This window comes from Tenrec ecaudatus, chromosome 16 (assembly GCF_050624435.1).
Source record: "Tenrec ecaudatus isolate mTenEca1 chromosome 16, mTenEca1.hap1, whole genome shotgun sequence".
NCBI lineage: Eukaryota > Metazoa > Chordata > Mammalia > Afrosoricida > Tenrecidae > Tenrec > Tenrec ecaudatus.
Window position 1 is genome coordinate 98,068,850 of NC_134545.1, and position 12,442 is coordinate 98,081,291.

Below are 12,442 nucleotides of genomic sequence, written 5' to 3' on the forward strand. Positions count from 1 at the left end.
GAAACCACCAGCCGCTCCGTTGGAGAATGATACGGGCTCTTCCCTCCCGTGGAGAGTTAGTCTCTGAAACTCACAGGGGAAGATCTTGGTCCTGTGGGGCTGCCATGAATCAGAATCGACTCGGTGGCAGTGAGTTTGGCTTTGAGAGAGACTGGTGCAGAGATTCCAGAAATGGGAGGTATTGCCCTTGACAGAATGGGGGGCGGGGCGGGGAGGCGGGTGGCATTGGAACGTCATCTCTCAACAGCCATCGAGTCAATTCAGACTCACAGCGACCCTCTAGGACAGGGTAGAACTGCCCCTGTGGGATTCTGAGACTTTAACTCTTTATGGGAGTAGAAAGTCACATCTTTCTCCTGTGAAGTAGCTGGCGGTTTCGAGCTGCTGACCTTATGGTTAGCAGCCCAATGTGTAACCACTATGACAATTGGGGTCCAATCCAGAGGCACTGAAAAAGCAGGTAGCTATACTATAGCTTGGATTCTGGGCTATAGTACAAACGTTTTTAATTGCTGATGGGTGCTGAGTAAATTCTTTTTTTTCTACAATAGGGCATTAGACCCAGTAAGTTTGGGAACCTGTGCACTGGGGCTTCAAGGATCCAGGAAATGGCTTTCTTCAGTTCCCACGCTCAGGTTTTATGCAGCCTTGGGTGTTCCCTTCAAGGGATCCTCTTCCGTGAGGATGCCCAAGGCTGTTTGGCATCTTATGGGGCACCTGCTCCCTTGTTACAGAGATTCCTTTATCTCCAGCCTGGCTTGTCTCTGTGTTGGGTGCTGTGTGGCCTTCAATCACCCTCTGGTTTAGACTTGATCTTTCTCTAGCTCAGTGGCCTTGGGCAAGATCTCCATCTTCATCTACATTTCTGTTTTCCCAGCAGTACTGTGAGTACTGACTGTGTGTGGACCCAGTATGCCCAGGAGACAGCTGGCAACCAGGTACAGAGAGCCTACCCTTGCGCTCACAGCCCCGCTGAGAAAGGTCCCACCGTGGTCACCTTCCTTTAGGGGCACCCCTGCTAAGCGAAAGGTCCATCATTTGAACCTACTTCGAGGTTCCTGGTAAGTAAGAACTGGCAGTGTGCTTGGGAAAAGTCACAGCCACGAGAGCCCCATGAAGAGCCATTATCCACACACAAGAGGTTGTCACGAAGCAGAATAAGACAGTAACTGATTGGCTGGTTGGTAGTGGGTTGGTTGGTTTGGCTAGTTGGTTGACTGGCTGGTTGGTTGGTGGTTGGCTGGCTGCTTGGTTGGTAGTGGGTTGTTTGGTTTGGCTAGTTCGTTGGCTGGTTGGCTGGTTGACTGGGTGGCTGGCTGGCTGGCTGTGGGTTGAGGAGTGAATTAAGAGTTGTCAGTCAGACACAGGCAGATTCAGTTGTTTCCTTCTAGATTTTTCTGCGTGTTCACTCCTTTTAGGAGGTGGGCGATCGCCCAGCCCTGGTATCTGAAACAGGAGGCAGGGTTGCTAACCTCTTGTCCCGTGAGCCTTCTCAGGAAACACAGGACTTGACCCCAGTCTCTGGCCCCTTCTCTCCCCCGCAGGTCAGAGTGGGAGTGCTCCAGTTCAGTTCCGCTCCTTCTCTGGAATTCCCCTTGGATTCCTCGGCGAGCCGACGGGAAGTGAAGGCAAAAATCAAGAGGACGGTGTTCAAGTATGTCTGAGCAGATACGTCCGTGGCTGGGAAGGGGCCGGCTGCTTGTACAGTGGCTCCGTCAGCTTCCCAGCATGCTCAGGGGAAGTTGGGAGCTGAACCCCAAGCTGCCCCCCACACTGCATGCTAACCTCCCTGGTGGGAATGAACGTGTCAAAAACAACCCTGGCTGCTGTTCTGTGTTGGTCCCTGGAAGCAAGGGCCATCAAAAGTGGAGTCCGGGCATAAGAGGTGGCGGGCAGCAGGAGCCCGTGTCCGAGTCCCTGTCCTTCCCCCAGTGGCCACTGCAGCCTGGATGGTCCACACCAGTGGTTCTCAACCTTCTTCATGCCGCGACCCTTTTATACAGTTCCTCATGTTGGGGTGAACCCCCAACCATAACATTATTTTCGTTGCTACTTCACCACTGCCGTTTTGCTACTGTTATGATTCAGGCGACCCCTGTGAAAGGGGAGCCATCTATGCATGTTTTGAATAAGGGGTGATTGTTGCCCTGCTACTGAGAGGGCTGAAAAGTTCATGAGAGCTGTTTTTGTGGCTGTTCACGTAGACCCTCGGCACGGTCGTAACACTACTCCCGCTTCAAGTCAACTGGTGTGTGTACACATACACGTGTACTGGGGGGCTCCGAAAGTTTGTGGAGGAATCCCGTCCTGTGTTCATTCCATTTTCCCTGGGACTCTGGGTGCTCCACCGTGTCAGAGCACAGCAACCCTAGGGGCTTGGACTAGCCCCAGGGGGCAAGGTTGTAAGATCGTTAGGGAAGCTGATCCCCACATCTTTCTGCTCAAGGGTAGGCCTTTCAGACCTACCAGGTATGCCATGGCAGAAAGATGTGGCAGTCAGCTTCCATAAAGACGTACAACTTTGGAAGCCTGGGTGCAGTTCTACCCTGTCCTGTTCGGTCATTACAAGTGAGAATTAAGAGTAGTGAGTGCATCTGTGTACACACACACACACACACACACACACACACACACACACATACCCAAGGGAGAGGGAGAACTGATGTTCTCACAAGCCCTCACAGAAGAATGGCTTGGCCTGCCGTTTTCCGCCCTGAGGTACAGGCTCTCTTTGGTCCTGTCCTTTCGAATCAAGGATGGTTGTCATGGTTGCATCGTCTCGCCGTACGTGGTCTGTTGGCTGAGCAAGTAATGGGAGAAGCTGGACAGCGGGAAGTAGACAGACAGCAGCACCAGGATTGGAGGGAGGCTCAGAGGTGATGCAGGCCTTCCAGGCTGGAAGCAGACAGGGCTTTCTGGGAGCCAATAAAAGCCAAAGAGCGCAGCCTCTGGCCTGGATTCCTGCCCCGTGAAATGAACGCAAGCCTGCACCGCTGGCCAGTAGGCAGCGCCATGCCACACAGAGAAGACTGGCGTTGCCAAAGACCCATGTTTTTCTTGGATACACGCGCAGTGCTTGCGGAGGCAGCAGGCCAGGACTCGAATGACAGCTTGCATTGGGACCATCTGCATGGCACCTGCTTACAGCAGTGCTCGCCGGCAGACCCCACAGCATCGACCAACCACATGGGGCTCCGGACAGAAGTTTTTCCCTGCTGGGCAGAGGCTGCCGAGCTTTTTTGGTTTTTACTTTCTGAAAAGGGGGTAGAAAGCCACCTAAGTTTGGGGGCCTCTGAGTGAAAGGGTTGAAGAACAAAGGTGTCACGTGAAGGATTACAGACCTGACCCAGCCTACCCATGGTGCCTGCCATCGCCTCGCAAACCAGGAAGACTAAGAAAGGCTTGGTGCAGCTGAAGGAGCTCGCCTGGGTCATGGACTGCCGGAAAACCCAGCGCATCTGACGCGGAAGATGGACCAGGGTCCCTGTGGAGCGAGTCTCACCTATTTTGGACAGGTGATCAGGGGAGACCAGTCTCTAGAAAAGGGCGTCATAATTGGTGAAGTGTCAGCCAGTGTAAAGAGGGAGGGCCTGGCAAGAGGCGGAAGGACAGGGTGGCTGCAGCCCTGGGTCCAAACCTAACCACAGTGAGGGTGGCGCCGGGCCTGGCAGGGCTGCACCTTGCTGTGAGAGGGCTGCTGAGAGCTGGCGCTGGCTCGGGGGCACCACATAATAACAATCACAACTTTGGTTGTCCTCTAAAACCAACCAAGCCAAGCTTGCTGCCACCGAGTCACTGCCGGCACATAGTGACCCTCTGGGCCAGAGTAGACCTGCCCCTGTGAGTTTCCAAGACCCCACAACTCTACGGGAATCAGAAGCCCCTCTTTCTTCAGAGCAGCTGGTGGTTTTGAAAGTTGCCCCAGGTCCCCCCCCAAATCATCAGATAAGCCTCTTCTCAGCTGTGTTGGAAGTCTGAGAATACCAGAGTCTCCCAAACATTCATAGGAGAATTTGGAATGAAAGACAGGAATACCCTCCTCCCCCAGGACTGCTCATGCCACGTGGACTCCAGAGCCGAAGAGTGAGCCTGGCAAGGCCACGAGTTCATTGAGCAGCGCCTCGATTCGTCTGAACAAGTCCAGCTGTCATTCTGGGCATGTGTGCGGTTTTCACTTAGACATGGGGCGGCGATGAGAGAGGGATACCAGGCGAGCCAAGGAAACAATAACTCATGTTTGGCTGCAGGTGTGGGGCTTCTGAGGATCATTGATGAGGGGACTGTGGGCCGAAGGGCAGGGATGACGTCCATTGGCCCGTTCTCCGCTGTGACATTGAACACGGAGAGCAATCGGACAGTTCCCTGAAAACCCAGAGCGCGGGCCTTTTCAGGCGAAAGCCACCCCCCACCCCTTCCCAAAAGATCTGCCTGGAGACGGGTGCTTAAGGACACACCCTTACAAGGCAGCTTTTCAAGAAGTTTTCATATTGTCCGCTTCATTGTTGGAGGCCGTGGAGTGAACTCCAATTCAGAGTGACCCTACGTATATCACGCATGTAACCTGTGTAACATACATGTAACCTGTGTGCAACCCACTGTAGAACGCCATGCTGCCTGATCTCAAGACTGCCTCATGATGCCAGGTTGCCAGTCCATCTCGTTGAGGGGTGCCATCCCTTGCTGATCCTCTACCAGGCACGGAGTCCTTCTCCAGGGACAGCTCTTCCTCACGCAGTGGTTCTCAACCTTCCTCATGCCGCCACCCTTGAGTACAGTTCCCCGTGTTGTGGTGACCCCCCTGGCACCATAAAATTATTTTTGTTGCTACTTCATCACTGTAAATTTGCTACTGTGATGAATCGGGCAATCCCTGTGAAAGGGTCGGTTGACCTCCAAAGGGGTCTTGACCCACAGCTGAGAACGGCTGTCGTAATGCATCCTGACGTGCAGTTGGCTCTTGAATGCCTGGGGCTTGTGGCCAGCTGGGTGGGCAGGCCTGTGGATCCTCTCGTCAGTCTCCCACAAACACCCTGTGTGTTGTGATGTGTATCCTTGGACCCCGTCGTCCCTTTTCTGGGGGGTCTTGTGTTTGGAGACCTGAAACCACACATACTAGATTCCTCCTTCGCCCGGAGCCTGTCAGCGCTGCCTCAGACCTCCTTCCGACCATTTAACTCCCATTCAGCGACTCATAGCGACCCTACAGGACAGGGTAGACCTGCCCCCTGTGGATTTCAAAGATCATCAGTCCTTAAAAGCCTCGTCTTTCTCCTGGAGATCTGCTGGTGGTTTCGATCTGCCGACCTTGAGGTTAGCAGCGCAACTCACAACCACTCTAGCTTCTAGCTGCAGATGCCATGCTGTGTTTAGAGGCTGCCTGTAGAAAAGCCAGTGCATTTGGATTACGGAGCTGGGCAAGACTATTGGAAGGACTGTGGACTTCCAGAACAGCAAATCTGCCTTGAAAGTACAACCACAACGCTCTGTAGAAGCGAGGATGGCGAGAAGTTTGTCTCACGTCCTTTGGCCCTGTTTTCCGGAGAGAGCAGTCCTTAGGAAAGTAGAAGGGACGTGGAAAAGAAGCCCTTGACAAGACGGATTAACCGAGTGGCTGTGAGAGAGAGCTCCAACAGAGAGGAGGCTGCAGGACCGGGCAGCGGCGTTCTCCTGGACGCAGGTTGCCGTGAGTCGGATCGGACCCGGTGGCCCCTGACAGCAGTCTAGCCTATCTGTTCACATGATGTTACAGATATGTACCCTTGCGCAAAGCTGGCTCGTCACTCCTGCCATTCAGTTCTCGTGGTTCTAGAAGAATCCCTTGGTTTGAAAGATCTTGATGTGTTTCTTCATTCTGCTAAAACAGCGGTTCTCAACCTGTGGGTCGCAACCCCTTTGGGAGTCGAATGGCCCTTTCACAGGGGTCGCCCAAGACCATTGGAAAACACATATTTCTGATGGTCTCAGGAATGGAGACACCGCCCCTCTATCTGTCTCCAGGTGGGCCTGCCCACATGCAGATACGCCCACATACGAGAACCCGGTGTGAAGACTGTTACCCATGCTACACCATGCTTCAAGACATTTCATGGATTTGTCATTAGAAATAAACATTTCACAATATAGAATGACACATTGTTGCATGCCTGTTGATGAGCCCCTTCTCTGAGCTGCGTGAGATGCGTGCACAGGCGGTCTGGCTCGAGGCAAAAATTCAGTGTGACCCTAGAGGACGGAGTGGATCGGTCCCCTATGGGTTTCCAAGATTTTAAAATCTTTACGGGAGTAGAGTGCCTGCCTCACCTTTCTCCCATAGAACGACTGGTCCTGAACCACCGGCCTCCTGGTTGGCAGCTCCGTGCACAAGTAACAGCTGTTAGTCCTTCCTCTCTGTGGCCCGATGAGCTGCCATCAACTCGGTGGTGGTAGCGGCGGCTTTGGGTTTCTGGATTTATTAGTTCCTCAAGCAGTGCTTCCTCGTTGTGTGAAGCGTGATGTTTAGTGACGGTACATTTAATGAAGACCCTATTTTAAGGACATTTAGAACAGGGTCCCTGGGTGGTGCAGATACACCAATCCCTGCAAGTTTCCCAGAAGCTCCCTGAGAGAAAGGCCAGGTGATGTCCAGAGAGCTGGGGGCGCAGTTGAACTCTGACGCACTCGGGGTCACCACGAGATGGAATCGCTGGTGATGGGCTCGATACCTACCGTGCCCAGTGCACGGCCAGACATTCAGCTCATCCATTCTGGCACCTAACCGCCACTGCAGGCTGCCGTGACAAATTACCACGGACATGCGACTTAGAACAAGATCTTGTTCTCTCAGACTTCTGGGGGCTAGAAATTCACAGTCCAGCGAGGCCGTGCTCCCTCCAGGGGTGAATGGGGGAAAATTCCTCAGCTTCTGTTGGCCTCCCAGCATCCCAGGGCTTGGGGCCACATCCCCGCAGCCTTTATCTTGTACCCCCATCATTATCTCCCACGTCTCTTACGAGGACACTTGGCATTGGAGTTAGGGGCTCACCCAGACAGCCAGGGGGCCTCCTGAACCCTGAGCCTTCAGTGAATCCCAGCTGCAAGGACCCTCTTTCCAAGTGAGGTCATTCTGTGTCCAGAGATTGGGGAATGGGCTTCTCTTGGGGGCAAGAGGGGTGTCCTTATTTAACCTGCTGCAGATGCGCCTCTGACCACTGACGACTTCTTTCTCCCCTTCCCTCTCTCCCTCCCGGTGACCTCAGAGGAGGCAGCACGGAGACAGGCCTGGCTTTGAAATACCTTCTCCACCAAGGGTTCCCGGGGGGCCGGAACGCCTCTGTGCCCCAGATCCTCATTGTGGTCACGGATGGGAAGTCCCAAGGGCAGGCTGCTCTGCCAGCCAAGCAGCTGAAGGAGAGGGGCGTCACTGTGTTTGCTGTGGGGGTCGGCTTTCCCAGGTAAGACTGCACAGCCCACCCCCCAGGCCCCTGGGGGACACTTGGCATTGGCGTTAGAGGCTCCCTGGGGCCTCCAGGGCTCTGACCGTCTTGAGTGTGCGTGTTTTCTTGTGCTGTCTTGTCTCTGGTGTGGCTGAACACTTGGCTGCAGATGTCAGAATGTCATCTCAAATCCACTTGGGCAGAAACCGAAATTTGTAGATTCGGGGTGCTGCCCGAGGTGAGCAAGAGCCAGATTCTGCGGACCCCGTGGGTGATGGTGTTTATGTATGTTCATTGGGTGGGGAGACGTTGGAGGATTCTGAGCTAGGGGGTAGTATGAATTGATGTAGCCTGTTTGACACACACACACACACACCACCACACCCTACCCCTAGCTGTGCGAATAGACTGGTGCGGGGGAGCAGCCATGGGCCGGAGGAGAGGTTGGATCTAGGTTGTGGCATCGAGGCAGAGCAGTGGGAAGGCCAGGGCATTGGACTCAGAGTGTGAGAGAAGATGGTGGGTCACTGAGGGGGGGGGGGGTATCAGAGCTTAAGTTCTGAGCACCCGGTTGGCAGAAGGCTGAGGATGGCAGCGGAAGCCCGCCGTGCATTCGCAGAACCTCCAGCGAATCCCCTCTGCCCATAGCCCAGGGGTGTGAGCAATTCAGACCTGGCACCTGGCACAGTCGATTATGGCTGAGGTCATTAGGTTAAAATGTCGCACTTACCTAGTTTGTCCCCCTTTTGAATTTGTTCCAGATTTTCATATTTTCAGCTTTCTTGTTGGTTGAGGCTTCACCTATTGCTGTTGGCTTGATTTGGTCTGTTCTTCAGGCGTTGGTATGGTTTTCTGTGTAGGGCATCCAGGATAGACAAATCTGTGGAGACAGCCCTGGAGTGCTAATTTCCTGGGGGCATGACGAGGGAGGTTAGGGGGAATGGGAGAACCAACAACAATGAATAGAAGAAAGAAGACAATGTACAACTCTTCTGAATAGGATTAAATTACTGAATTACATGACCGGGGAATTCTATGCTAGTAAAACTATTTTTTTTAATTAACAACTAAAGGAAAAAGAAGGGTGCCTAAGTTTTGTTTTGTTTTTTGCCAACACCAGGCCACCATCTTTTCTGTGGCAAGCTGCCCCTGGTGCCCATGGCTGGCTGGCAGCTTGTAGCACTTCTGTTTCCGTCCTTTTGAATGAATGCTATTCATATCAGGAGATGAGTGAATGTCTTAGGACTGGGGGCTCTGAGTGGGTGGTATGGCTCTGAGGGCGGGGTCCATGTTTCATTTCACACACATCCCAACCCCCATCTGTCAGAACTGCCTTGAGAGCCTCCAGGGGCTCTGATGTGGTCCTTCCCATTGCCCCCTATGGATGCTGATGTCAGCGAAAGAGCCCAGGAGAAATGGGGCACTTGCAGGGCACAGGACCTGGTGGTCTGCACGGAGGGGTGGGCAGGAGCCTTCTGGGTTTGTAACTCTTTGGTGGGCGGGCTGGGGGCAGGTGGGAGGAGCTGCAGGCGCTGGCCAGTGAACCCCAGGAGCTGCACGTGCTGTTCGCTGAGCAGGTAGAGGACGCCACCAACGGACTCTTCACCACCCTGGGCAGTGCTGCCATCTGCGCTGCCACCCCGCCAGGTAAGACCCTCCAGACGGAGTGGGGTGTGGGGGGGGAGCAGGGGGCACGGAAGCAAGAAGTCAGAAGGCACCGGGGTGAGAAACCATGGTGGTAGCTGGTGGCACGTCTTTGTGTGTCTCTGCCCAGTGTTGGGGCTTGGGAGTTCCTCCCTGGGAGCTCCATGGGATGGTGGGACCCCAGATCTAGCGTGACACTGTGCTTGGTTCTGCTTGATGAGGGAAGGTACCAGGACACTCCCCTGATCTCAGTGCAGGGCCATCGGGCAGGGGGAGGACCGGGGCAAGGTCCTGCATTCTCAGGATTCGGTCAGTGCCCCCTTCCCGAAGTTAGGGTGCCACTGTTAACTGAAGACAGACACAGCACACACGACAGGTGGGTGCAAACAGGCCGTAAGGAGCGCAGGTGCTCAGAGCCTGTTGGGCACCCAGCTGAGGACGAGCGATTGCGCCAGGAACTGCTGCTGGGCTGGAGGTATGACCCCATTTTTTCCTGGCGGGCTGCACAGACTGCAGGATGGCACCCCACCCCTGTGAGCACAAGATGCTGGAGACAATCAGCGAGCGTGACAGCAGCGGCCTGTGCTGGAGAGGGTCGCCCGGGACCAATGGCGTGCTGGCCTCGCGCTGCCCCTTCCACAGGTGTGTCTGCAAGGCCGAGGACACGAGAAGCCCCCTGGTGCCACCACACACTCCCGGGCTGTGGATAGCAGTTGCTCCAGGTCATGTCAAAGGAGCGAGTGACACGAGGCCAGGGGAGACCAGGGAGAAAGCGGGGTTCAGAGCAGAATGGCTCAGGGTTAGCCCTGGGTCAGGATGCCCAGAGCACTCAGTGAGTGAGGAGGTGGGATGTGTTCACCCTGCAGTTGTCTAAAAAGACCCCTGCATATTGGACACTCATGACAGGAGCTCTGAGAGGGGGACCTCCTGAGCCCCAGTTCGACCCTAATCTGCTCTCAGGGGATCACAGGAGGAGCCAGGCGACAACCGAATGTATCAGAGAAGCTCCTGGAGGGCGATGAGTTTTCAGAGGGCAGGAACGCAGGGATGGGGGTGCAGAGGTGGGTTGCTGGGGTGTGTTGCCATCTTAAAAAGCCAGGGAAGGCTTTGCAGAGAATATGGTGGCTGAGCCTACACCTGGGGAGTGGTGCGGGGGGGGGGGTGTGGGTGCAGATCCAGTGGAGATCTGTGGACAGCAGCCACCCAGAACCCCAGTCCTGGACTCGGGACAGGGTGCAGCCCGCCAGCTTTCTGCCGGGACTTGTGGTTTGTGAGCTCATTGGGATTTGGGGCGAGATGGGAGGACGTCTCCTAATGAGCTGGCAGCGGGCAGACTCTCTATTCCAGCGATTCCTTGAGCTCCTTTCACCCCAGGAAACCCCTGCCTTGGAGGCGAGCCCCACTCACTGCCCCTGGGGGAGCAGTCTGGGGTGGGCTTTTGTCAGACAAGGCTCTCTTGGGAGAGCACTGCTGGTGGCAGGCCAGGGAGGAGAGTCTGCTTAGGTGAGGCTGTCCCTGGAGCTGCTGCCCACTGAGAGGCAGGCTTACTGCCCTGCTGTGGCAGGTCCTGCCATGGGGGCCGGCCTGAGGGAGAAGGGCATGGGCTTTGGGGTCAAGTGGTTGGCATCTGGATCCCAGTTCTGCTGTCTTCTGGGAGCGTGTGGGTTGGGCAGCCTACTTCAGCCTTTAGAAGCCATTTCCTACCTGTTATATGGGGGGTCTCCAGCCTTGCAGGTAGCTCTAGATTTGAGATAACAAGGGGGCTGGCTGCCTGCTTCATGGAGGCCACCCATGGACAGCGCCATCTGTCAACCATATGGCTGCTGTCACCAGAGAACATCCATGTTCAGACAGGCCTGTGGTTGGCACGTCCCTTTGAGCAGCGGAACTTGGCAGGAACACTTGCTGGGCAGACCAGGTAGAAAGAAGTCAGGCATTTGGGATGAGGAGGCGGCCACTCAGTTCCCTCCCCATCAGTCCAGAGGCCCCAGGAACGCAGCCACTCATGGCTTAGATGAGGGACCTGAAGACTTGAGGACAGTACTGCCAGGAGTCACGCAGCCAGAGTCCAGTTGCTGGCCTCTCAGTGAGCCTCCCCACCCCTCGCCAGGCCAGCCCCAGGAAGTGCTTGTGATAGAAAGCTGCTCCCACAGCTTGGGAGTTCCCCATGATGCTAAACCCGGCGCCGTCAACTCAAGAGGATCCTTCGGGATGGAGTCAGGTGTGTTAGGCTGGGTTGTCTGGAGAGACAAAGTCCATTGACCCTCATATAGGTGTAAGAAAGAACTTTATATCAAGAAGCAATCTTAGGTTAAGAAGGCATCCCAGCTCGGTCCAATCCAAGTCCGTGGGTCATTAGACTCACACGGCCCAAGGCCGCTGGTGCAGAAAGGTGGAGCGGGAAGCCAGGAGATCGCAGGCAGGCCGGTGCAGAGTCACGTGGATCCAAGGGCAGTGGGAGCATGGCAGGGCTCTGACAGCTACCAGGTTGGCTGCCAGGGTCAGAGGCCCACCTGACACAGTTCCAGTAGGCCGGAAGGTGAAGGAGCAGCGAGAGAGAAGGGTCCCAGGTGTCTCTCTCCAAAAAAGACTGCACCTCCCAGGAGGCCCCATCAGGCTGTGCCCTGATTGACAGGTTGGACTACCCCTGCCCCCCTCGCCCCGCACATGCGTAAGTTGACATCCCACCTGACCGCTGCATGGGGCTTCCAAAGCTGTAACTTGGTGAGTGCAGATCACCAAGTCTTGTGCCGAGCACCTCATGTGCTCTCACCGCCAGCTCTCGGAGAGCAGCCGAACACTAACCACTGTGCTCTCCTTTACAATATCACAGCGGGCCGAGGCTGGCTTCCCTTTCGCTCCTGAGTAGCTCTGTACAGATACAAGTTGGGACAGAATCACAAAAGGCTCCCGCTCTGCAGGGATGTCTCGACCTGATTCCCCACTGGCATCTTCCATGAGCCTCTAGTGGTCCTAGACAGTGTCCCGGGTCTGGCCTCTCCTCGAGCCTGTGAGCCCCACTATGGTCTTCCCTTTGCAGCAAGAGGAGAGTGTACCTGAGCCATGCCGCCACCTGCTACAGGACCACCTGCCCAGGTACCATTGGCCTCTTGGGTCTTTTCCTCTCTGGGGCTTGGGGTGGGCTTTGCGAAGGGGCAGTGATAGTCCTGGGGTAGAGGTGGGGCAGGACGGGGAAAGGGGCAGGGCACTGAATTTAGTTTCCAAGGCAACAGAGGCTGTTCAACCCAGACTCATGCCTGACTGCTTGAAGTATTCTTCGCTGAACACGGAGGTGGATTTGGGGATGGATGCCCCAGCTTATGGCCCTGGCATTGAGGAGAGGCAGCGAGGGCTGTAGACAACAATGAACACACCCGCTCTCCCTA

General features: G+C 55.3%; 1 protein-coding gene across 1 annotated transcript in view; it reads left to right on the top strand.

Annotated features, from left to right (window-relative positions):
- The window catches only part of VWA2 (von Willebrand factor A domain containing 2), a 37,085-nt gene that overhangs the window by 16,224 nt on the left and 8,419 nt on the right, over positions 1 to 12,442 (top strand). The window contains exons 4-8 of the mRNA XM_075533468.1: positions 1,545 to 1,654; positions 7,236 to 7,430; positions 8,926 to 9,059; positions 9,566 to 9,698; positions 12,097 to 12,152. Of these exons, the coding sequence (XP_075389583.1) occupies positions 1,545 to 1,654; positions 7,236 to 7,430; positions 8,926 to 9,059; positions 9,566 to 9,698; positions 12,097 to 12,152 (628 nt within the window). The remainder of the gene's footprint in view (positions 1 to 1,544; positions 1,655 to 7,235; positions 7,431 to 8,925; positions 9,060 to 9,565; positions 9,699 to 12,096; positions 12,153 to 12,442) is intronic.